This window comes from Cheilinus undulatus, linkage group 13 (genome assembly GCF_018320785.1).
Source record: "Cheilinus undulatus linkage group 13, ASM1832078v1, whole genome shotgun sequence".
NCBI classification, from domain to species: domain Eukaryota; kingdom Metazoa; phylum Chordata; class Actinopteri; order Labriformes; family Labridae; genus Cheilinus; species Cheilinus undulatus.
This window is the reverse complement of record NC_054877.1, coordinates 20375372-20399988: the sequence shown is the minus strand read 5'-3', so window position 1 is coordinate 20399988 and position 24617 is coordinate 20375372. Positions and strand designations below refer to the sequence as shown.

Here is a 24617-nt window from a genome sequence, read left to right as displayed (position 1 = left end):
AAATGTCCTACATACCAAAAAATAATGATAATAATTAGTGGTGGGACTTGATTAAAAAAAAATCTAATTAATTAGAGGCTTTGTAATTAATTAATCTCAATTAATCGCATATCAATATTTGACACAAGAAGCAACATTTTTCAATTGAAATGGATTTTTGGTATATGACTGAATCAATGAATAGACCCATAAATGAGCTTAAACAACAAAATCGTGTCAATTTTCATCACTGAGTGTTAACATAAAGTGCAATATGAATAAGGAATATTATGATTGCATTGTTTGAAATTTTCTTTCTGCATGGCAGTTCATAATTTGGGTCAGACGACGCTATCTGTAGCACCACTTCTAGCCCCTTATCTTCTACCACTGAGAGTGGTCGACAGTCCACTTCAATCCATTTTGCCAGTGAGTTCTTCAATTTGTCAGTCATGGACTTACTCATTTTGGTTCTGAACCCAGTCATCTTGTCGAGTGTGGATTGGCGACACTGCCTGCTCGAACTAGGTGCAGCATGTTTGGCATTGAGGTGGAAGCGGAGGCTAGAAGTGCTTCAGTGATAGGCAAATTCTTTCTTGCACAATTTGCACACAACTGTGCTTTTATCCAGGTGTCCATCCAGTAGTTTTTTAAAACTAAATTTTCCGCCCGTCAAACCCAGCAACGACTTCTCATCGGTTTCCATGGTGTTTGTTGTGTTGTGTCCTGTGCATCAGTATTACGGGTATACCAGGAACACGTGCAATGAAAAACGTTCCGCGCTGTTTGGAGTGCAAAAATAAATTGCAATTAAATGTGTTTTTTTTTTTTCACGTTATTTTTTTCTGTAATTAATTTATCTTAATTAACGCGATAAAGCCCCAGCCCTAATAATAATAAACATCAATGTTACTACCACAAATTACTGCAATGCTGAATTTCAAAGGATTGGTATGACCTGTGTGTGCTGAAAGATGGAAGGTAATTTACCCTGAAATTATTAGTTTACAAATTACAGACAGGCTTGAAAACATAAATGTCCTGTGTGATTATTATAATTTATCAAATGTTCCCAAGTAATGTTATTCCTGTGCTACAGTGCTACAGTTTATGTCTTGGTGTGAGAAAATAGCACAAAATAAACCCTTAAATATTTAGATGAGAAACACAAGGTACCCTTCAAATGTACCAAAAGTAACACACTTGGAACCTTACTTTAACTGAACATTTCCCCATCATGTCCATGCAGTTACATGTCTCAATAGAATGACTATGAAGCACTTATGCATTAACCATGAGCGCTTGCCTCAAAGTCTAGCTTGGGATTCAGCCTTAGAAATCCTTCTGCAATCTGAGAAGTCACCCTCTGTCTGTGTTGGTAGTATATCTGCTTGGGGTGTCAGATGATGATCTGCTTGGGGTCCTGCGTCTGCAAATGATATTATGCAGTATGATTGGCCGTGCATTGGCATGACTATGTGATTGGCAGTACACCATAGAGTTTACACAAGTGGCTTTCACAGCGGTCGTGTCCGAGACACTTTTCTCTTATCTCAGCATGTACAACTAGGGGGAGCCAAAGGAGTCAAATATCCGGGGCTTTGCCTCAACTTAAGAGGGTCCAGGAACATGCTACCCCAGAAATGTTTTCATAATTTGGCAGTTTTACGCACTATTTTTAAGCTATCTGAAAGTCAAATATAGATTTAAAATGTAAACAAATCTGTACAACATTTTGGGCAAAATGATACAATTCCATTTTACTAAACACCCTTTAGAACCCCCTTTATTTTAAATATGTAATTGTTCTCAATGTGTCCTCATCTTTATGAAACAAGCAAGATCAATAATTACATTTAAATCTATTTCTATTTTTTTAAGCTATATAACATTGGTAGGGTAGGAATTTAGTATAAAAGCCTAAGATCTGCACTACTGGGTTTGAAAAAGAGCCTAAGAAGTAAATTGTGCTTCCAGATCCACATTTATTTATGAAAAGGCAGGAAAAAAGTTCTTACTTAGTACAGTTTAGACATCATCATCAACTGCACTGTATGCATGAGGTGTTACAGGTTTAATAGATGGTTTATTTTTTTCAACTTGGCAACAAGAAGGAAATTTTCATGGTGTGATCAGCAGGGTCCATTTGTTTCAAATGTTTTTATTCATCATCACAGCCTACTTTTTAGCAAGCTTAAAGATCTGGAGTTTTTTAGAAAACATTTGGGGCCATAAGTCCCAAAAGCCATACCCTTGCTCTGCCTATGTGTACAACTAAGTTTATTGTTTGTTTATTGTTTAATATCTAGTATCAGCTGTTAATATGCAGTGAGCAACGTTCATAAATGTCAAATTCCTGGTATGATTATCTAAAGTCCCTGTAAAGTGATAAAAAAATCTTTCTTTTAGGTTTGTTGTATGACAGGCCACTGTGTTATGAACCACCAGGCCAAATTCAGTCATGAAAAGCATCTCTAAGTTTATAAAAATTAAGCTTCTAAATCATGAAAAATGAGGCAGTAATATCTGCTCTGGGATGATGTGGGCGTGTGGGTTGAATGGGCTGAAGCCACACCCACTCACAAGAAATATTATCCTTATCAGAGCATAGCTGCGTGGCTCTGTGCCAGAGCAGAGAGACATAAGTTGGGGGTTAAATTCACTGTTTTCTGGCAAAAATCTCTCTGTTATGATCCTACCATCCTAAACTGATGACAATCTACAAAAATCCAGAAAACAAACAAAATGAGCAGAGTGGCCACATCACGAACCACACAAATACATTACATAGTAGTAGTAGAAATGGTATTTTTTCAGTCATCACACAAAATTCCCAAAATTTTGCACAGTACAGACAGTTTAAACAAACTCAAATGTCATATAATGTGTAGTGACATTAAAATGATATCAACTAAAAACATATATATTAATTTGTATTGAGTTTTTTTTAAATCAGTCACTTAAGGTTTTGCACAACATCGTCATACCGATGTACAGCCAGTCATATTCTTTAACATCACAGACACAGACGCAGGAGCCCCATTAGATTTGACACCCTGAGCAGATCTGGTTCTCACACCAGCCAAAAAACACATCATTAAGGTGCACTTACTTTTACATCAGCTTCTCTCTCAGAGATTAAAGCTGGAGGAAGCTAATAGAAAATAGAAGCCTATCATTTAAGGAGCTCAACTGTGCGATTCCTCCTGGAACCTGTTTTGTTATTCTTTCATTTCATACAGTTCTTTTACAAATTAATTTTGTTTTGCTTTGTGGTTTTGTGACAACAGACACTTTGTCTCCTGCTGTACTTTACTTCTTCCCCATAATTGCTCATCTCATACATTTGTTTGAATTATAGATGCATGAATTATAGATACATTACTGTTTGGAAATATAAACATTTCAAGTGTGCAGTGACATCGTGCCTGTCGAGGGAAGAAAGCTGATCTAATTTGCATATAGTAATAGTGTACCTGATTGTTACTTATGTGATTCTGTTACAGTAGCTCAGTATTTGATTTCACGAACAACCCAGGTTATGCAAGAAAAATGAAACAGTTTCTTCTCTTTTGTTTCTGTCCGACCTGGCAGCATCAGATGGGTTTTCTTCTATTTCCAGTGTTTGAGAAAATGATTCCCAAGTTTTTCCAAACCAGAGTAATTTATCATGTTCATTCATCAGCATGTAAAGATGAGAGGTGTTTGTGAACGTGAATGGCAGTGTGGCTGTGCGCAGTGAAGCATCAGATGTACAAAGAGAGGAGAAGGGAGATGAATCCTCCGCTCATTAAAGCACAAGCAATTACTCTACCGTGACAGAGCAATCAGTGAGGCTGGGGAAACACACTATCAGAAACACACAAGTAAACCAGAGATTATTACTTCAAACGATGAGGGGAAGAAATGAGAAAATATGAAATAAAAAAACGAAAATGAAGAAAAGCATCCTGTAACATAATTGGGCAATATTTCACACCCAGAAGCACTCTTGGACATGTACACAAACTCTCACACCAAAAAGAAACCCTGCTATCTGAGCTTCACAGATATCTTTGATGTTGCCTCTTTCATCTCTTCACCCTTTGAAATGACTTTTTTCAGCCTTTTGCTTACTTTATTTTTCCTCTCATCTTAATCCTTTGAAAAGTCATTCGATGAACAGGTGTAAATCAAAAGTTTGCCACCTGTTATTTACAAATTATTCCAGGTGTTGGTGGACGTTCAGGGTCGTTGGTGACTAAATGATTTAATGAGTTTGTGAGCTGATAATAGTTGGGTTTCCATACATGAATTTTTATGCAATTTTTGATTGTGCCTGACTGGAAATGCTCCAAATTGAAAACAACTCTTGGATGAGGCAGAAAAGTTGGCATGTCAGTAGAAGAAAGGTGACTTTTTTGCAGTGGAAACACATTTAGCAAATAAACTATGGCGTCTCTGGATTAACAGGCTTAAGTTAGCACTCAGGACTAGAACTCTTTTAAGTTCACATAGATTTTTAAAGAGTTTAAAGCTATTTCTTCACCTGATTCTTAAATATACAGTGTGTTTTAAATTGCATTACATTTACATTGTACATAACTCTAAGGCATGTTTGGGCTAAAAATTAAGGCAGAACTAAGGGGAGTAACACGTAAATCCACCTGAGGGAACCATTGCATGAGAGGGAGGATTGACACAACCCAAGTCGTGCTCTGGATGTCCTTGCATATTACCATGGGCATGGAAAAATAATGTGTTGAAAAAAATAACAAAGTCCACACCTTTAGGGCAAAGTAAGGGGTGGATGTGGAGAGTAAACATGGCCTGGGATACTCTCTGCATGGGTAGTAGGGTTGTCACAAGTCCCTTGTTGTGCTGTGGATTTCTCAAGGGCCAAAAAACCACAAGCAGCCTCCGGGTGTGTCACAAGGGGTGAAAAGACCCAGACAAAAGAAATGCTGTTGAGCTACACCCAGCCTTCTTCTGCAGTGTTTTTTCACCCTTTTTTATAGCACCACCTACGGCTTAACCTATTGACTCATAATGCTGTCAGTAGTGGATGAAAGTATGAATAAATGTACATTTCCCTTTGCTAAAACATTTGTCTGACTTTTGGGTTACCTTTGAATGGAAACCCCTCTAAAAAGACCCTCTAACCTTGAGGATTTATGTGTCAGTTTTAAAGATTTGATGTTACACTGTAAGTTGTCATGTTGTTTGGCCTGAAGGGGAAAGTGACCGTCCTGTACTTCATAAAAATCTGATTCTGAGATTCAGTTGTTAGCTTTGAATGCTGCATGTTTTATTTTTTTCTTGTCCTATGGCAGTTTTGAAACATCCTCCAACCAGCAGCTTCCCCTTGCTTGAACACAGTGTGGCATTGATCTGTTTTCTTCTGATGTTGATCCCACAATATAAAACTTTGATTTTCTCAACAGCAGCTGAAGATCAGAGTGAAAGGAGCTCTCTTTTTTTTTTTTAAGTTTTGTACAGGAGATTTTCAGGCTTAGGTTTAACTGAAGGGGTTTCAATTGGCAGCATGGCTACAACAACACGGCTTTAGCCTCAAATACCAATCAATTGGACATTGATCTCCCTCATACTGACACCAGGCTTAGTGGGGGAAACACTGTAGTGGATTGACTGAGAGGTTTTGTCTTAATTCCCTTAGATGATGCTGAACTTGTCATTAAGAATCAGCACTTTAACCTGAACGCCAGCCATAGTCCAACTCTAGCAGACATTTTTCAATAATCCAAGAGTAGATGGGAGCTTGTGCATGACTCTGAGTAGGTACAGTATAGGTCTGTGTTGTTTATGTTTGTGTTTTCCTGGAGGACTTCAGCTTTACTGCAGAAACAGAGACGGTTTCATACGGTTTTGTAGAGGAATCCAGCTCAATCTGTATTTAGGTTAATCTGGTAATACGTCGCTTAAGGCAGGTGTTGACTGGGACTGTCAGGATTAAGAAGTTGAAGAATGTTGTGATAAAATGCCAAAGGTGGTCGTTAATTGCTCGACCTGTAGATAAAAGATGTGAGAAAAATAGAGGTGGAGTATTGAGACTTACAGTCATACAAGGAGTAAAATATTTCTTCCTCATTTTGCTGTCTAGGTCTTCATTTTTGAAAACAACATCTACTACCGAGCCACCGTAGTGAGCCCAGCGATCCGCCTGGTGGCCACTGGTAAAGAGGGTGTCGTCTTCAATGGCCTTGCTGACTGGCTCTATGAAGGTAAGCTCATAACATCTACTCACCAATCTGTTACAGGTCTGTTGTTTCTGTATTGTAACCATTCAGCTAGCTACAATGTTGAAGAACAGAGTAGGACCATTTTGACTTTGAGAAATGACAAATTTTAAGAAGGTGATTGAAATAAAGCACTTGAATCTAAAACTTAAATCTAATAATCAAGAATCTCTTTTTAAAATCAGTCCAATGAAGTGGGCTCATATTGGCCTGCATGGCCCGAGATAATGGTTTAGTTTATCTCAAAGTTGTTGGATTATGTGTGCTGGCTCTGTTTATTTCCTGAAGCCCATTCTGTGTTTGAATTCTTCAGCATTTTGATCAAAGATTAATTTGTTTAAAGCAGAAAAACCTTTACTGTACAACACAAGTCACCCTCTCGTTATGGTCAGACTATTGGACCATTTATGTACCCTGGGCCATTGGTTCAAGGGTAATCTGATGGTACGAACCTCATAATAGGGTTATTCATATAGATTGGGAAATCCAATCTGGGTTTTTATTTGGATGAAAACTTGCAGCTATAAAGAGCTTTTTACCTGTCAGGATGACGCCACTGGTGGATAAATGATGAAATTTCAGTCAGAGTGCTGGTAATCTGGAAGTGGTAACCCTTAAAATTCTGTATCTGGATCAGTTTGATCTTATCAGGTTTTTTCTTTAAAGATTAGGACAACATTTTACCGGACCCGGATTTACATCTTTGATCACCTGAGCCCTTGCTTTCTCAACCACCCATGCACATACAGTATTTTCATCATCTTAGTGTCCACATCCACAGCAGGAATGACATTGGGCAGTATGTCACCATGCCAAAGATAATAGTTTCAGGTGTTCTGGCAGTTTGAGCTTGTAATTAGAACTACCAACTGGGAGAGTTGTACCTCTATAATTTCCAAGTACCAGACTGTTAGAGCATAGCGGTACTGTGGTCAAGAAGAAGGGCTGGGGTGTTTTCTGTGGTACAGATGTTGTAGGCAACTGCTGACTATGAGGCCTAATGACCTTTACCTTTGACCTCCAAAATATATTTAGTTCATCCTTGATTGAGACTGAACTTGCATCCAAAGTTTTAACAAAATCCCTCAAAGCATTCATTCTGGCTATATTACATTCATGAGCAAAGGATGCATATGAACCACATGAACTTATCCTTTGACCTCCAAAATCTAATCAGTTCATCCTTGGACCAGGATAAACATTTGTGCAACGTTTGCTAAAAAAACTGTCAAAGCACTCTTGAGATATTGTGTTCACAAGAATGGCCTGGACCAGGGATGGGGGACTTTGATAACTAAAGGGGTCTCAGATTTTATTCTCACAGCCAGAGGGCCAAATTTTACAAATTGCAAAATACCCTCAAGTTGAGTTAGATTAAGTTAATTTGATCAGCTAAACACAGAATTTAAGCTGTTGAGGGAGGAGGAGGGCTGCATGTGGCCCCCGCGCCTCCAGGTCCCTGTCACTGGTCTGGTCAGGTACCTGAAAACATAATGGCTCCAGGCTAAGCTATCGACATAAGAAGTGTTTAAAAGATATAGAACCTCAATAATGTCAAGGGCTACTATGGGGATGAGAGCCAAAACAGAAATGGTTGTAGATGTCTATTAACTATTTGATTGCTCTTTTCCCTCTGCTGATGATTTCCTGAGGGTGTTCAAGAAGTGTACATTTGAGACACAAGAGACTAAAAGAAGACAGTAACTGCCAGACAAAGCACAAATGATCAAAGAGACAATAAGTTACCATGCTCAGTGTTTTTAAAGGGCAAGTAGGTTGTTAGTGTTATTGTTAAACTGAGGATTACACTGTAGCCTCTTTAAAGCTCCTGTTAGATTTAAAGGTATTGTGTGTGACTTTTAACCTGATAACATTTAGCAGAACAAACCTGGTAAAAAGAAGGCATACTATTTATAAGTAGGCCTATAAAACTAAGTGTTTAATCAGCTGATATAAAATTCTTACATTTTAATTAACTTAGAATAAGCTTTGTATTTATACATATGGAGAGTCTCCTCCACAGACTCACTTTTTGCATCTTGCATGTTTCTACAGCACCAAAGAAGGGAGCAGATAACGGATATAGAATTTTCTATTTCACTTGTCTAGAATCTGACTGCTAGTCTTAGTATAGTCTTTCTGATGGAAAAAAAGGCTGTTGATGAACATTTTAAGTCAGAGTTTCAGTCAACAAAATGAACACTGTTGAATTTCTCATGTTTTATCTCTTGTAGTGCTGCGTATCCTGCATACATGTGCAGTTTGAAAACTGAGATCCTTTACCAAACAATATCTCTATCTCCTTCTTACATTTATCTGCCTCTTGGAAAGGACTATATTGATATAAGTTTTCAAATGTAATCTTTAGTCCTCTCCTCTATCAGCTGTGCATTTACACATGATGTGCATCTAGTGGAAGAGACAGGAGTGTTTACTTGTAAAGAAAGAAAGGTGTTATTATTTTACAAATTCATAGCATGACTTTGTCTAATGAAACTGGCATTTAAGGTTTCAAAACATTATTTATATATCCTTTCTTGCATTCATATGTTTGCATGCCCAAAAACATTACCATGGGGTAAGAGTCAGATGAAGAGATGAACTGCATGCAGCAGAAACAACCTTCTTTACTTTCTAGAGCAAACTTTTTCTGAAAAGCAGGGTGAGATTTTAGCTTTGAAAAAGTTTCATAAACACACACAGGACAAAATCAGCAGTGATGAAAAGTACTGAGTCACTGAAGCTGACTCACTAACAGGAGTTTTTCAACTGGTCTATGATGCTTAGACCAAACCATGAGAAAGTTTTTCAGTTTTAAGCATGTTTGAACTTTGGTCAGGGTTGCCAACAAATGTTAGCTTCTTCAATCAAGTTAATATGATGATGATTTAATCTTATCCTGTGACCCTTGCCTCAACCCACCGGCACCTTGAGGTGTGTTTGTTTGTTTCCCTTTGAAAAAGCACAGCTGTCTTTGTTTCACTGCTCCTCCCTATCAAGACTTCCCATAGCTTGTCTTTGTGCTCAGAAAATGTAATTAATTCATGTCCTCTGTGCAGCAATCTCTCTCAGCAGATGTTCAAAAGGCAGTGCATTTGTAATTTATTATGGGACATTTTCTGATTAATGCCTATGTGAGACAGACACTCCAATTATATACCGCTCAGATGTGCCTTTGTTTACTGATGCGCTGCCATTATCAAGACTCGTTTTTCATTGATTATTCATTGTTTTTTTTTTTTGTTTTTTTTAACTTTAGAGGTTTATTTTGAAGGAAGGGAACACTTAAAAGTATTGTTATAATCATACAGTTTGGATTAGTAAATACAGATTTATATACAGAGGGTTGATCTGAATAATAATTATAGTAAAATTGGATAAAGTAATTATAAAATAGCAGCTATGATGAGAGAAATTCAGCGTCAGTGCATGGACCACATCAGGCTAATCGGTTTTTTATTAATGAGATTAGTTCTTTGTTGAAGACGCAGAACATGACATGAGAGAAATAATCCATTTTCAGTGCATAAGAAAGATTTGTCTGCTATGTGTTCCCTCTATGTTTTATGGATTTATCAGTGAATAACTGTCTGTTTCACAAAAACAGAGATCACGTAGCTACGCAGCTTACTGTGACATGTATTGTTTAGGTAAGGTTGGTTTGGATGTGGTTCAAGGAGAGGTTTCCTCGTCTCTCTCAGGTATTTAGCTCTCTTGTATTCTCACTCACTCGACCTTGAGTGAATGGATTTTAGCGTGAGTAGTGTATACTGCCATAACTAAATTGTGAGATGCTTTTTTAAAGTGAGAAAGCCATGAATTTCAGATCACTTGTGTTACCTAGGTCTGCTCATTCAAGTGCTTAGTATACAGTGTGTTCTGTGTTTCATGGCTGAATCTGAGAATTTCCCTTTAAGATTAAACAGAGTTCTCATCAGATGCCCTCTACAACTTCAAAACATTTACATTTTTATGCCTCCGTGCTGACGATTAGGGATGGAGATCAGAACTTGGGTACATAAAGACTAGGTTTTGTTTTTTTCAAACCCAGGAATCAATATCATTTTAACTTGTTGTTATGAGGCCTCACAGGTTTCTTAATGTAACTCAAGTACATGAGCATTGTGCATCAGATTAAACAATATTCAGTACCTTCACCTGCCAGCTTGAAGAAAAAAGACACCAACTGCACTGGGAGTAGCATGCATTAATAACACTGGCATTTCAAGAAATATGGGAAAGATAAAGGATCTCTCTGCTGCCGAAAAGCATCAGTAATGCAGTGCCTTGGACAAGGTATGAAAACATTAGATATTTCACAAAAACTTAAGCAGGATCATCGTACTGTGAAGACCCTGGGTGGTCCAGATGGATGTAGTAGTGGATGGTTGCGATGGCCACCATGTTCCAACAAGGCTGCAACGTCATCAAGGAGGGGGCGGAGTCATGTTTTGGGCCAGAATCATGGGGAGAGAGCAGGTAGGCCCCTTTAGGGCCCCTGAAGGTGTGACAATGACCTTGGCAATGTATATAGAGTTTCTGACTGACCTTTTCTTCCATGGTACAAAAAGAAGAACTGTGCCTTCCATAGTAAAATTATCTTCATGCATGTGTCATTGGCTGCTGTGGGCATAAGAGGATAGAAACTCATGGTGTGGCTCCATCCTCCCCTGACCTCAACCCTATTGAGAACCTTTGGAGTATCCTCAAGCTAAAGATCTATGATGGTGGGAGGCAGTTCACATCAAACAGCAGCTCTGGGAGGCTATTCTGACATCCTGCAAAGAAATTCAAGCAGAAAAGAAGGGGTCCTACGTTTAAATTCAGAGAAAAATATTATTTGCATGATCATTTGGAATGTGGTGTACTGTCATTTTGTCTTTCAAACAAACTACGGAAAAGGATTGTTGTTCGTATTCATAAGGACTCAGATTGATGAGGAGTATCAATAAGGATAAGGACACAGTCACTGAGGGCTGAATGTTTAAAACTACTTTCAGATGCAGACTCACCTTGGAGAAAACAAAACAAGTCCCCTGTTGTAACATCTAGATATGCAGTTTTAGGTGTAACATGTTACTGTAATCACATTACATTTGCCAGTAATGCAGTAGTGAAACGCGTTGCTGCTTCTCAGATAGTAATCACATAACCTTAACTGTAAAATATTAATCTCATCACTTGCTATTACTGTCAATTCTCCACCTACATGTAAAACGGGAGCACAGAGAAAACAAATCAAGTGCCCCTTTTAATGTGCACTCATGCCGCACTCACTAATGCAAGAAGGAGGCAGAAGGAAATGATAGAGCCATTCAAATAAGGACATGTAGGCCAGAGGCATTATGTTTTTGGGTTGTCTGTCCATTCTGGCCATTTTTGTGAATCCAATCTCTCAAGAGCCCTTTCTGGGAATTTCTTCATTCTTTGCCTAAATTTGCACTCTGACTCAAGAGTAATATATAAATCAATGGTCAAAGGTCATCAGCCCTCATGTTGTCAACTTATATTTCAAGAATGCTTTGAAGGGTTTATTTTTAACTTTGCACAAATGTCCGCTCTCACACAAGGATGACCTGGCCAGACTTTGGAGTCCTTAGGTAGGGGTCACTGGGCCTCATATTCATCCTTTGCTTAGAAGATTTCAGTGAATCCCACCACAACAAAGACCCCTGCAGCTCTGTTTCTTGACCTTGTGCTTTCATTGTCTGCAAGTTGTCTCACAGTGGCATGCAATAGGTGGGAGGTAAGTCTAGTTTTTGAAAAGGAGCTCTTACATAACTTTAAACTTTGTGTCACCTCTAAATTAAAATCCAAGCATACAGCTTTAGTTCAGGCATGCCACAGAGTAATGTGCTTCCATAATTGAGATCAGCTGATCTCACACAAGCCCTCATCAGCTGACAGCCAGCTGATTTGCTCCGAGCACTCTATTGGCTAATCACTCTCATGCTGTCTTATTTACACTGCTCTTGTCTGCCTTTGCTCTGCTGCTCTCTCTGCAAGCTGCTTTTGCAATCCTCCTCCACCCCAGCTTCTCCTTTATTCTCTTTGTGACTTAATTAGTGTCATTCTGTTGTCATTGATGCCTGCTCTGCTCTGGGTTTTTGCTTCATATTGCCCTGCCTTATGCCTTCCTCACTGGCATAGGAAGAGCAGGAACAGGTGCTGTTCCTGTTCAATGCTTTCCACATAGGCCAGGGGGATCCTGGGACAGCCACACTGCCAAATATAAATAACAGCAACAAATGCTAATTAATAACAGCTAATAAAGAAATATTAGTAGCAGCTGAGGTTGTTTAGTTAACTAAAACTAAATAACTAAAACTAAAATTTAAAAGTCATTCTAGTTAACTGAAACTAAATAAAAACTAAGCTTAACCAGAACAACAAAAACTAACTAAAACTGTATAGTGGTCCTGACTGTGTCATTGTTGCTGGTTCACTGTAGTAATAACAAAGATCTTGTTGTTATATCTGTCATGTCTCTGTCTGCGTCATGCATAGGATCAAAAGGAATATTTCTGATGATAGACTGACAACTTGTGTTTGGATGATTCACAATTTCCTTGGTAATTTTCTTCTTTTTTTCCTAAGTAGTACAAAATCTTATCTTAAAATTGAAGAAAATACTTCTGCAGATGTGAACAATGCTTTTAACAAATACAAAACAACCCTCTGTAAGATGTCAGTCAGAGTTAAAAATAATTACTGAGTTGTCAAAATAACGCTTTAACACAACAAGTTTGATCTTGAGATTAAAGAAAGAGAAATTGTTGGATTAAAGATGAGATGCATTTGAAGGTTTCCTGCAGAGAAATAGTTGTGTGAGACAGATCAGATAAAAGGAATTGATTGCTCTAAGAATGAACAGGTGAGATCATGTGTTTGCATGTTTACTAACCTGCACATGTGGCTGTCTGTGGGTTTCAGAGGGAACACATGTTCTCCTGCTCAAGGAGATTAAGATGTTTGAATGTTTGCCTCCAAAAACATGCTATTGAAAGTGTCCTTGTTGAAGGAAATATCAGTGTTGATAAAGCTATACGTCAGGAGTCTATTGAATGCTTCAACCCTCAGAAAACGATGGGAATAATAGATACCATGTTGTGCTCTAGAAGAAGAGATTGTATTTTTTATTCTATTGACACTAGCCTTGAAAGCTCTTCTGTGTGCCAACACAGTAACTGGCCTTAGAGAGTGACCTCAATCAAATGTTGAAAACTCAGCCCTGACACTCCCACAGAAACTGTGACCCTGTAACAAAAGACTTCACTCTGTGAATTCCTCGTGTTCTAATTAAAAAAACAAGATCACAAAGTTCTCATCAAGGTTGAGCTGATAATTTTTTTTCTCGTCCATGAGGTTGTTATATGACCGGTATGTGTGTACAGCAAGTGATTTCATGGAGCTCTTCTGCCACCCGCTGGAGGAAAATCAGTCTGAAAACTGGAAGAAAAGAAATTTGTAAGAGGGAGGGGGAGCAGGGACTTTAAAAATAATCACATCTTTCTAACAAGGAGGGATTTGTGTGCTTTTTGGCCTACTTTCCTCCAAAATGTCAGCTTCCTTAGTTACAGTGCATTTGTGGCTCAATTAAAGCTCTGTTGCTGTTCATAGGCATTCTAACTACAACAATCAGAGTCAAGAGTGGAACAAGGTTGAACAGCATTTTATACAGAGGGGGAAAACTTTCCTGATTATCCTCAAATAGTGATGAAAGAAACAATGAATCCTGTAATACTAACAAATCTATAGCTGTTTATGTTAAACATCACATCATGATTCAGATTCATTAAATGCACTTTAGTGTTTTTATCTAAAATGAAGCTGTGTTTGAGAGGTTTCTGTGGTTTAATACATGTTTGTCTGTATACAGTACATGGGATTTCTCCTATACATACCTGCCTGCAAAATAATGAATAAAGTTGAAGTTTAAAAAGACAAAGAACATTATAAATATGTAATATAAATTACTTTATTCCTGTAGCAGTTAAGTAATGGTTTGCATTAGATAAAACTGGTGATTAATAATACATAAATAAACAAATTTTTATTCTACATCTTCAAACTTGTGTTCTTTTTAAATGTCATGCATCCCTCACAGTGTCTCATATATTTTTTAAAAATGTGTTTCCAGAGGAGATCTTGCAGACCCACATAGCCCACTGGTGGTCTCCAGATGGACTGCGTCTGGCCTACATGACCATCAACGACACGCTGGTGCCCAAGATGGAAGTTCCCTTCTTCACAGGAACGCCGTACCCAGCCACTTTGGAGTATCACTACCCAAAGGCAAGTTTTTAGACAGTGATGTAACGTAAAGCTCCTTGTTGGTGTGACTGTTTCTGCTCTCTTATGTCCTCTTTGGCTACAGCTGTTGCAGTAAAACTCCTCTGTTTAAGCTGCTCAGTGTTACTCTGACTCAGTATGGGGTAGCTGATGAACATGTAGAGCACCATTTAGCAGCAAAACATTCTGATGCTTCCCTCAGGCGTTATTAGAGGTGAAAAACAGAACTAAAAGTAGAGTGGGTGTTGAAATATTGGTCTGAATGAATTATGAGCATTTCCGTGTCGCTGTAGAAGTTGGTTCCTCTCATGTAAGTTAGTATGAGTATACACAAAAGTACCCATCAGTTACCATCATCAGTTATTTATTACCATCAGGAAAGGGCGATAGCACATATGTTTGTGTCTGTGTACGCACAGAAACTGTTGTCCTTGAAATATCTGTTGCTCCTTTATACAGTGAACTATGATACACAATAAAGTGTATTGCATCGTACCCTATTGTATCTTGTATTAAATGGTATCATATCATATGGTATTTTATTATATTGTATTGTATTAAATGTATCGTATCATAAATTAATGAACGGTATCTTGTCAAATCATGCTGTATCGAAAGGTATCAAGTCGTATCAAATCGTAACGTATCTAAAGGTATCTTATCGTATCCTATGGCAGCAGATAGTGTATCGCAGTGGTTCCCAACCTGGGCTTTGGGACCCCTGGGGGGGCGCCAAAGATGTTGGGGGGGTGCAAGTCTTTGTCTGCTCTGAGGTTGTTAAAATTAGAGTCGCAAATATTAAGTAAAATCATGATGAAGCACTTATATGATGGTCTTTTGGTAAGAAAAACCTGTGAAGAGCTACTTCCTAAGGGTTTTATCAATGAAACACTTAAAATGGTGTTGATTTTTGGCAACAATATGACGATATAAATTTTTGCATCATAATGTATTGAATGGTATCTTATTCTATCATATTGTATCAAATAATACAGAATGGTATGGTATTAAATGGTATCTTTTAGTTTTGTTTAGTGTTGTATTATATTTATTGCATGTCATTCCCCACCCTCTCTCTCTCTCTCACCTGTTTTCAATACTATCCTCTGTCTCATTTTTCAAATAATGGCATGAAAGATCAAAATATTAATCTTCAAAGAATTTACATAATCTTGTTCCTGGGCTATTTTGACAGGTAACAAATACTTTTCTAATTGTCTAATAAATATAATACATTAAAAAGTACAAAAGTTTTGTTTACCTATTAACTGAAATTTTTATTATTCTAAATGAATTATTTGCATCATTAGGCTACTTGACGTCTATTATAACATCCATTAGCCATAATTGCTATTTCAGTTTTGAAGGGCATAAAATATTAGTGTGCTTTCATAACTGCTTGTTGCTGCCCCCAGTGGCCAAAAAAATGCTTTGCATTTTTCATTAAGTATTTTTCATTAAGTATTATCATTAAGTATTCTAGTATCCTAATGTTGTTGTTGTTGTTGTTGTTGTTGTTGTTATTGTTGTTGTTGTTGTTGTTGATGGCTTTGATTGATTGACAGCGGAAAGATGATTCATCTCCATCTGAAACTGAACTCTTGTCTGACCTATCTTATTTCCTGTTGCCCTGCAGGCTGGGGAGGAAAACCCTGCAGTGCACCTGTCAGTGGTGAGCCTGAACGGTCCCCTGCACACAGTGGTGATGAAGAAACCTGATGACCCCCGGATAGGGTGAGTGACGGACCAGTAGTGACTTACAGTATATGAAGTTACAAGGCTTCTCTGGAGCTTTTTAAGATATCAAAGGGTGAAAATGTCACTAGTAAAGATGCATTATCACCTTCTTGTTTTTCCAGGAGGGAATATTATATCACTATGGTTAAATGGGCCACCAGCACCAAACTGGCTGTTAACTGGCTGAACAGAGCTCAGAACAACTCCATCCTGACTCTGTGCGAGGCTACCACTGGAGTTTGTGTCAAGGTAACACAACCAGCAATTAGTGTTTTATTTTATTTTGTTGTTGACAGATAACTCTGGTAATAAATTTTTTTTCTCTCGTGTCAACAAATCACACAAAAAGACCAAAACTAATAATGATTTAAAAAAATATTTTGGTGCTTTTGCTGTCTTTATTTCAATGAGGGGCAGTTTTTAGAGTTGGAAACAAGGATGAGAGAGTAGGGAATGACATGCAGGAAAGGAGCCACAGGTTGGACTTGAACTTAGAGTGGCCATGTGCATGGGGATTGACCTAAACTCTAGACCAGGGGTGTCCAAAATTTTCTCCCTTAGAGCTTAATACCAAGATACAAGACTTATGGGCCCCTTTCATAGTAATAATAATAATCATCATCATTATCATCAACATCATCATAATAATAGCTTTGACTTATATAGCGCCTTTCATTAGATACAAGGTCACTTTACAGAAGAGTAGAAGACACAAGACAGACACTAAGTTGAGTGTATGTAGGGGGCAGGTTTAGGAGAGACTATGAGCTGTGGTGAACAGGTGGTGCTTGAGGACCTTTAATATACTGTACATGTGCAGTACTGTGTAGAGGTTTTAGACATGTTAGGGCCAAAAACTGAGGCTGAGAACTAAGGTGTAGATGTGGCAAGTAAACTGCCTTAAGGTACCATTGGGCAGGAAATAGGTCTGACACAACCCCGGTCTTACTCTAGATGTCTTTGCATATGACCAGGGGCATGGGAAAATAATCTGTTGAAAACATAAAAGTCTACACCTTTAAGGGGGGAGTTAGAGGTTGATGTGGTGAGCTAGCATGGCCTAGGCTACCGTCCAAGTAGGGAGTAGGGTTACCATGAGCCCCTGGTCGTACTGTGGATTTTTCAAGCTGCCAGTGGCGTATTACCAGGGGTGAAAAGGCCCAGAAAAAAGAGCTACTGACGACCTTGACCTTAGCTGCCAAGTGACACACACAGTCGTGGACTTGTGTCAAGCTTGACTCTGGCTTTTGTTGCTTTAGGCTGTGAGCAGGCTAGAAGTTTCCCTCTGTTTTAAGTCAGTTTCTGGTCAAGGCTGTATAATTTCACAGACCGGATTCATCATCTCACTCTGTTCATAAATCTAACAAGGTATTTCCCAAAGTGTGTAACTAAACTTTTTCCAGCTCCTTTGACAGGAATAGTTGAAAGAAACAGAGAAAGCTGTGTTAAAAGTTATGTTTCTCTCTGCTCCTCAGAAACACGAGGATGAGAGTGAAAGCTGGCTTCACAGACAGGTACATGATGAAAACACAGCTTCCATCATTCTATAGTAACAGGAAAAACATGATGTTCTTTGCTGCCTGAACAAGTAAAAACAGGAAGTAGAAACACTCCTGCAGGCACATTTTGTGACACAAACTTCAGACGCATAAGCAGATGTTTGTGTGTCCTTTCTGCAGAATGAAGCGCCGCTCTTTTCCCAGGACGGGCACAAGTTTTTCTTCACCAGAGCGATCCCTCAGGGGGGGAGAGGGAAGTTTTTCCACATCTCTATGTCCACCTCGTTGGTGAGTCATTGCAGAATTATTTTTATATTATTTTCTGGGTAAAATTTGGTGGAGTGTTTATTGTTTGATCTTGTTCCAGCCTAACACTAGCACAGACATTCTTCAGTCACTGACATCTGGAGACTGGGACGTCACCAAAATCTTGGCCTACAATCATGAAAGGAACCTCATGTGAGACATTACTGTTCATTAGCATGCAAATGTTTGAAATGCAACTTCTGCAAAATCATGCATTCAGGTTTAAAGTGTATTTTTTATCATTTTTCTAGATACTTTCTGAGCACTGAAGATGACCCTAAACGGCGGCACTTGTACAGGTAGGATGTAGATTAGACTTTATCAATATTTTTATATCGCCTGCTTCTTACTTATTTACTGTTCCACCCCCAGTGCCGACACAATCCCACCTTTTAACCGCTGCTGCCTGTCCTGTGAGTTTGTTTGCGGCTATGTGGACGTCTCATTCAGCCACAACATGCACTACTTTCTACTCGACTGCAAAGGTGAGCATCCTCGACCTTGAATCTCTTGAGTTGATGCTCTTTTTACAACAGCTCTGAGAGTGTTTAACATCGCTGCACTCCTGTAAATGAGAGTGTTCTGGGGGAGGCAGAGGGCCATGCTCAGTAAAAGAGTAAGTGAATTAGAGCTCTGTGTCAGGTTGAGCTCTTAAATCGAACAGGACATTAGCAGGTAGCCTCAAACTGCTGCAGGATGCCTCTGATTAGGAATAAACGTCTCCCCGGACTGCATAAAGAAGCTCCGTGTGTTGTGTACTTGTTTATGAGGTAGTCTTTGTGTTCCTGAGAGACTCTCTGGCATTGTTTTTGTGGCTGCAGTGGTGCGGTTTCCATGGAGGCTGATTTGTTTAGGGGCCACCTCCAGAGAGAAAGAGTGCCGGTGGCTCTCTTCATTAATTGGATCTTTGGAGAGTAGCTCCATTGTGAAATAATAAGCTCCTTCCTCATGGGATGGAAGTAGATTATTAACAGAGGAGCGTGCTGAGAGGACTGTTCTCAAGGCTGTTTAAGCCGAGACAGGAGAATATGGAGAACAGGATTGAGTTTCTGAGGTTTTGATTACAGTACTGTATAGGCATTTGAGCCTTTGGCCAGTGCATTGTTACGTGAAACCAAGTAACAAAATCATGCTTATCAAGTTCACTTCTATTATTGCTTTGCTGTTAACAGATTTTGTTCTGTGCAGGTCCGAATGTACCTCGTGTGGCTGTCTACAGAACCAAGGACAAAAAGAGTGAGTGCCTACATTTTTCATCAATGATATATTTAACAGAGAGAAATTATAACTACAGATCTGTTGATTCTGTCTAACTGTAGAGGTGTTTGACGTGGAAACAAATGAACTGGTGAACATAACCTATAACAACATGCAGATGCCCAAAGTGGAGAACAAGACCATCATCATAGATGACTACAGTATGTGTCCATTTTGAGTAAGCAGATAACCCTCAGGCTTCTTGTATCACAAGAGTCCCTTAATAAGCCCTGTTTTATATGCTGCAGCTCTGACCATGGAGATTCTGAAGCCAGCCGGGTTCATTGATACAGCCCATTACCCCCTACTGCTGCTTGTGTGAGTATGAATATGCATGTCTTTTATTGCAATAATAAGCTGCCTGTATGAAATGAAGCACAGAATTTAATACGGCAATGGAGCAACTTCTTTTAAGAGGATACCATTGTACAATTTTTATCCAGCACTGTCTAATATACCATCATAAAGTCACATCATACATAAGGATATGATCATAGAATCATATTCTGTGGTGCTACTTCTACCCGTCCAGCTTTACTTTGATGGCATAAAATTATGAAACGGGACATTTATGTTCTGTTTTCATCAGGGATGGCACACCAGGTGGACAGATGGTGTCAGAGCAGTTCCGGGTGGACTGGGCCACAGTTCTGGTTAGCAGCTTCAGCACCATTGTTATCCGCTTTGACGGACATGGCAGCGGCTTCCAGGGCACCAACTTCCTCCACAAAGTCAGGAGGAAACTGGGCAAACTGGAGGAGAGGGACCAGCTGGAGGCTCTGAGGTAAGACGTCTACTTAAAACAATAAACAAGACTCCAAACACAGGTTGACACAACTTTCTCTATCTTTAAGGTTAATATCCAAAGAGCCTTATGTGGATAAAACTCGAATGGGAGTTTATGGAAAGGTAAGGATTTCAGATTTAATGCTGTTTGGATCATAACTAACTATGATAGTAATTGTTAGCGATCAAATTCACACTATTCTTGAGTTTTGTTTATCACTCCTCTTGATGTTTGTTTTTCTCTTTTTTTTCAGGCCTATGGAGGATATTTAGCCACAATGCTTCTGAGCTCAGAGGAGTTCATTGATCTGAAATGTGGCACAGCAGTCTCCCCCATCACAGATTTTGAACTATATGGTATAACTTGTTAGATATTATCAAAGCTCCATGGACCAAAGTCTGAAGGCAGATGATCTCTCTAACTCCGCTTTTCCTCTTTTTAAACCGCAGCGTCTGCATTTTCAGAACGATACCTCGGCTCGAGAACAGATTCCAGAGTATACACGGTAAATTTCGAATGTTTTAGACTTCTCTGAATTTTACAGCTCAAGTTGACAGGAAGAGTCTAAAGGATGTGAATGTTTCTGTCTCTCAGATGGCAAATTTAGCACACAGAGCGGGTCAGCTTCAGCAGAAACAGTACTTAATCATTCATCCAACAGCTGATGGTGAGTAATACTACTGTAGAAGTTACTTCTTGATGCTAAGATACTGATTTCTGAATGGGAATCTTTAATTAGTCTTATTTTCTCTTGTTTATTACTACAGAAAAGGTTCACTTCCAGCACACAGCCAAATTCATCAATCATTTAATCAGTGAGAAGGCCAACTACACTCTACAGGTGAGCCTGACTTTATAATAATAATAATAATAAAAATAATAATAATAAAGCTACAACTGCAGCCTGTGAGAATGTGTTACTGCTGTAAGCTATATGACACATTTTAATATGTAGGCTTATAATTATGCATTTTAAGGAGAAGATTCCTTTTTTTTGAGCCTTTGTCACAAATCTTTTTGTCTTTTTGTTTGCCAAAATGATCCCCCTTTCTGTCCACACTGCCCTAAGAAAAGATCCTCAGAGACAGTAGGTTAGGACCAGGAGTGGATGACCGAGCTGCCGTCAGTGGGTCACAAATAAGTGAAATCGTGGCAGAGACTATGATGTCTCTTTTTTTTTTTTTTTTTTTAGTATTTCCCAAGTGCTATTGAACAGAGCAAGGATTTTTAGCACAGCTTTTCTAAACATCCTAGTTTTATTTTGGATACGTCCATTATTTTACTTGCCAACACAAGCAAAACTGTTTCACAAAAACCAAAAACTACCAGGGTCTAAATTATGTGTCATTGTGTCAGATCATGTTATTGGGCTATTTATTATGGAACAATAATAATGATAATCCTAATCCTAAAGAAGAAGTATCCATCACATTTGGCTCATTTTCTGCCTCAAATTGAACCAATTATCATCAGACCTTAACGAAACAAAAGTTAGGACATGCTCTGACTTTTCTAAACATTGTGGTAAATGAACTTGCAAAAAGGTAGTAAAACAACTTCATACGACTCTGTACAGCTGGTTGTAAATCTGTTCCTGTGATTTCTCGTCAGATCTACCCCGACGAGGGACACTTCCTGCACAGTGATGGCACACAGCAGCACCTCAGCCAGTCTCTGGTCAACTTTTTCGAGGAGTGTTTCCGAGTGCCAGAGAAAAAGTCAAACAAAGACGATGAGGACGAGGATGAGAGTTAAAGCACCTCCTCTGGGCAGACAAATACTACAGCACAATATGCAACAAGAACTGACATAACCAATCAAACAACACCTGCTGTCCAATCAGATCCGAGCTCCACTCTGTGGTGCAGCACCTGCATGTGCAAACAGGCCTCAGAGGCCACCATCCCTCTCCTCTCCTTCTCCTCTCTCCTCATGCTGGGACGAAACCTCAGATGTGAACATTCATCTCTCTCTCTGCTGTTGGAACATGCAGACTACAGGTCCCTCTGGTGGACTAAAAGAGGAACAACACCGAGCAACGCGTCTCCTTTCCAAGCCAGGCACATTACTCCAGCGCTTTGCAGCACAAAATATCCCTTTTTGAAGACTGGATCATAACTTTTCAACAGCTACAGTTTTCAGATAAAGCTGCCAGCCAACATACAGATTACTGTGTTCATGAGTTTCACCACTGCTACTTGTTTCTCAGAGTTTCTCTGTTCAATGTTGTGTCTATGAGTGAATGGTCTCTGGATGCATCCGCCCTAAGTTGCTTTACAAATCATGGGCACAACGTTTGACACGTGGTTTCTTCTAACTGGTTAGAGATCATTTTCCCTCCTCATGTCTCTGAGTCAAACTTGTTCATTTAGTCACTGTGCCTTACTGCAGATGAAATGTTCATGTTGGGAGCCTACATGACAGTGAAAGTGAATACAGAAAGGCCTCGGCCCTTGAAACCAGATTACTGACTATGATTTCATTTATCTTAAAACTGTTTTAATAAGGGAAGTTTAAATCCTAGAGTATGGCACATTTGATCTAAATCAAGGGAAGAACTTCACACAAACTTAGTGTATATCTCTATGAAAGATGGTGTATACCGATGAAAATGTAACAAATTTGTTTGCAGTTATTTGACTTTGAAGATGAAATACTGGTGAGTTGTCTAAACTATAATTTTATTTTCCTTTAAACAACTTGTGTGTTTTATGGCTTGACTCGATATCCATGTCTCTTCTTTGTTTGTTTTGTCAGTGGTTTCTAGTCAGCGGATGTACAAAGTGTATAAATCTTCTATTGTTTAAGTCTTTATGTTGTATGTGTAACTTGTATATAAAGCATTTTGAAATGTATTTTAAGTTGTCTTTGTGTTTTATCATTTAAACAGTGTGTGACTGTTGGCATGTATGGCAGTAGACCAACGAGGGTGGCTGTGCTCAATGGTGCAGTCAGTCATCTCTCAACCAGACACATGGGGGTTTGATGCCCAGCAGTTTTTGAAGACAAGACACCTAATGTCCACTGCAGCGTCAGTGAAAAGTGAATTTATAAGAAATCAAAAATTCACTATCTCAGCATTTTAGAATATCACAAAACACCAGTCCAAAAGGATCCATAATACAGAAATGCTGACCTTCTGGAAAAGTATGCCCATTTATGCCCTCAGTGTTTGGTTGGGGTTCCTTTTGCACAAATTACTGCATCTATGCAACTTTGCATGGAGCCAATCGGTCCGTGGCACTGCTGGGTTGTTATGAAACCCAGGTTGCTCTGACAGCAGCCTTCAGCTCTGTATTGTGACTTCTTCACATTTCCCCACAGATTCTCTATGAGGTTCTGGTCAGGCCAGTTGGCCAATCAAACACAGTAACACCAGTAAACCAGTTTCCAGTAGTGTTAGCTTCACTGTGGATGGGTGTAAAGTCCTGTTGGAAAAAGGAAATCAATGTCTCCATAAAGTTTTTCAGCAGAAGGAAGAATGAAGTGATCTAAAATCTCCTTGTAGACAACTGCCAGCGTTGATTCTGGATTTGACAAAGCACAGTGGACCAACATCCACTGATGGTACCACAAATTTCACTGACTGTGGAAACTGAAAACACTGGACTTCAAGCCCCTTAGATTCTGTGTTTCTCTGATCTTCCTCCAGACTCTAGGACCTTGATTTCCCCGTGAGCCAAGGACCCATGAGCAACAGTTCAGTATGATGTGGTTGTGTGTACTGAACCAGAGTGAAAGCTCAGGAACCCTTTGAAAATTGGACTTTTCAACAATATTCAAAAATTTTGAGATAGTGTTTTTTTCCCAGATTAAAACAAACAAAAATTTTTACTTTGTATGACATGAATTTAGAATATACTTCAGTACATCACCAACACCTCCTACATGTTCAGTATTAAATACACCATCTTCAATTTTCTGCTGATTCAACAAAAACAGCAAACTCAGCTTTGTATCAGGATGTTTTATAGCAGAACTGTTGTGTTGTAAAATGTTCTGGCTGATCGATGGTTGCACAGTGTATATTTAGTTGAGTTGGTGTGCCCTCTGCTGGGCAAACACGGTATTGCAGTAAAAGCTCAGAAGCAACTGCACAAACAAAAACATGATTTAATGAGCAACAGTTTGGTTTTAAATATTAAATATCCAACGCTCATCCAAAAAAGATCATACTTTTCTTCTAATTAACATTTTATTACCCCTCAATGCATCAAAAATGAGTTTGTAATGAGTAAATTTAAATTTGTTTGGGTTGGATAAAATCTAACAGCCTTTAAAAATGACCAGTGTTAAAACATTGGCAAAATAAACCTTTTTTTTTTTTTTTAGTAAACAGCACTATTGGTAATTTTAACACCAAATAAGTGGAAGCAGAACTTTGCAGCCACACTGCTGAGACTGATTATGTAAAAAAACTGTCTCATATTATGGTCTGTCAAACAAATAGTTAAAAAAAATATATTTCAAACCTAACCAGAGATGGTTTAGTCTTAATTAAAGACATACTTAACTACAAAAGTT

General features: G+C 38.8%; 1 protein-coding gene across 2 annotated transcripts in view; it reads left to right on the top strand.

Annotated features, from left to right (window-relative positions):
• The window catches only part of LOC121519620 (dipeptidyl aminopeptidase-like protein 6), a 117518-nt gene extending 94615 nt beyond the window's left edge, over window positions 1-22903 (top strand). For both annotated transcript variants that reach the window (XM_041802399.1, XM_041802400.1), the window contains exons 8-26: window positions 6080-6200; window positions 14356-14510; window positions 16144-16241; window positions 16367-16493; window positions 17720-17758; window positions 17924-18031; window positions 18111-18202; window positions 18301-18348; window positions 18422-18534; window positions 19238-19285; window positions 19369-19467; window positions 19555-19624; window positions 19896-20090; window positions 20161-20215; window positions 20347-20449; window positions 20543-20598; window positions 20688-20760; window positions 20861-20934; window positions 21705-22903. In XM_041802399.1, coding sequence (XP_041658333.1) covers window positions 6080-6200; window positions 14356-14510; window positions 16144-16241; window positions 16367-16493; window positions 17720-17758; window positions 17924-18031; window positions 18111-18202; window positions 18301-18348; window positions 18422-18534; window positions 19238-19285; window positions 19369-19467; window positions 19555-19624; window positions 19896-20090; window positions 20161-20215; window positions 20347-20449; window positions 20543-20598; window positions 20688-20760; window positions 20861-20934; window positions 21705-21848 — 1818 coding nt within the window. In that variant the 3' untranslated portion in view covers window positions 21849-22903. The remainder of the gene's footprint in view (window positions 1-6079; window positions 6201-14355; window positions 14511-16143; window positions 16242-16366; window positions 16494-17719; window positions 17759-17923; window positions 18032-18110; window positions 18203-18300; window positions 18349-18421; window positions 18535-19237; window positions 19286-19368; window positions 19468-19554; window positions 19625-19895; window positions 20091-20160; window positions 20216-20346; window positions 20450-20542; window positions 20599-20687; window positions 20761-20860; window positions 20935-21704) is intronic.
• The last annotated feature ends 1714 nt before the right edge of the window (window positions 22904-24617 follow it).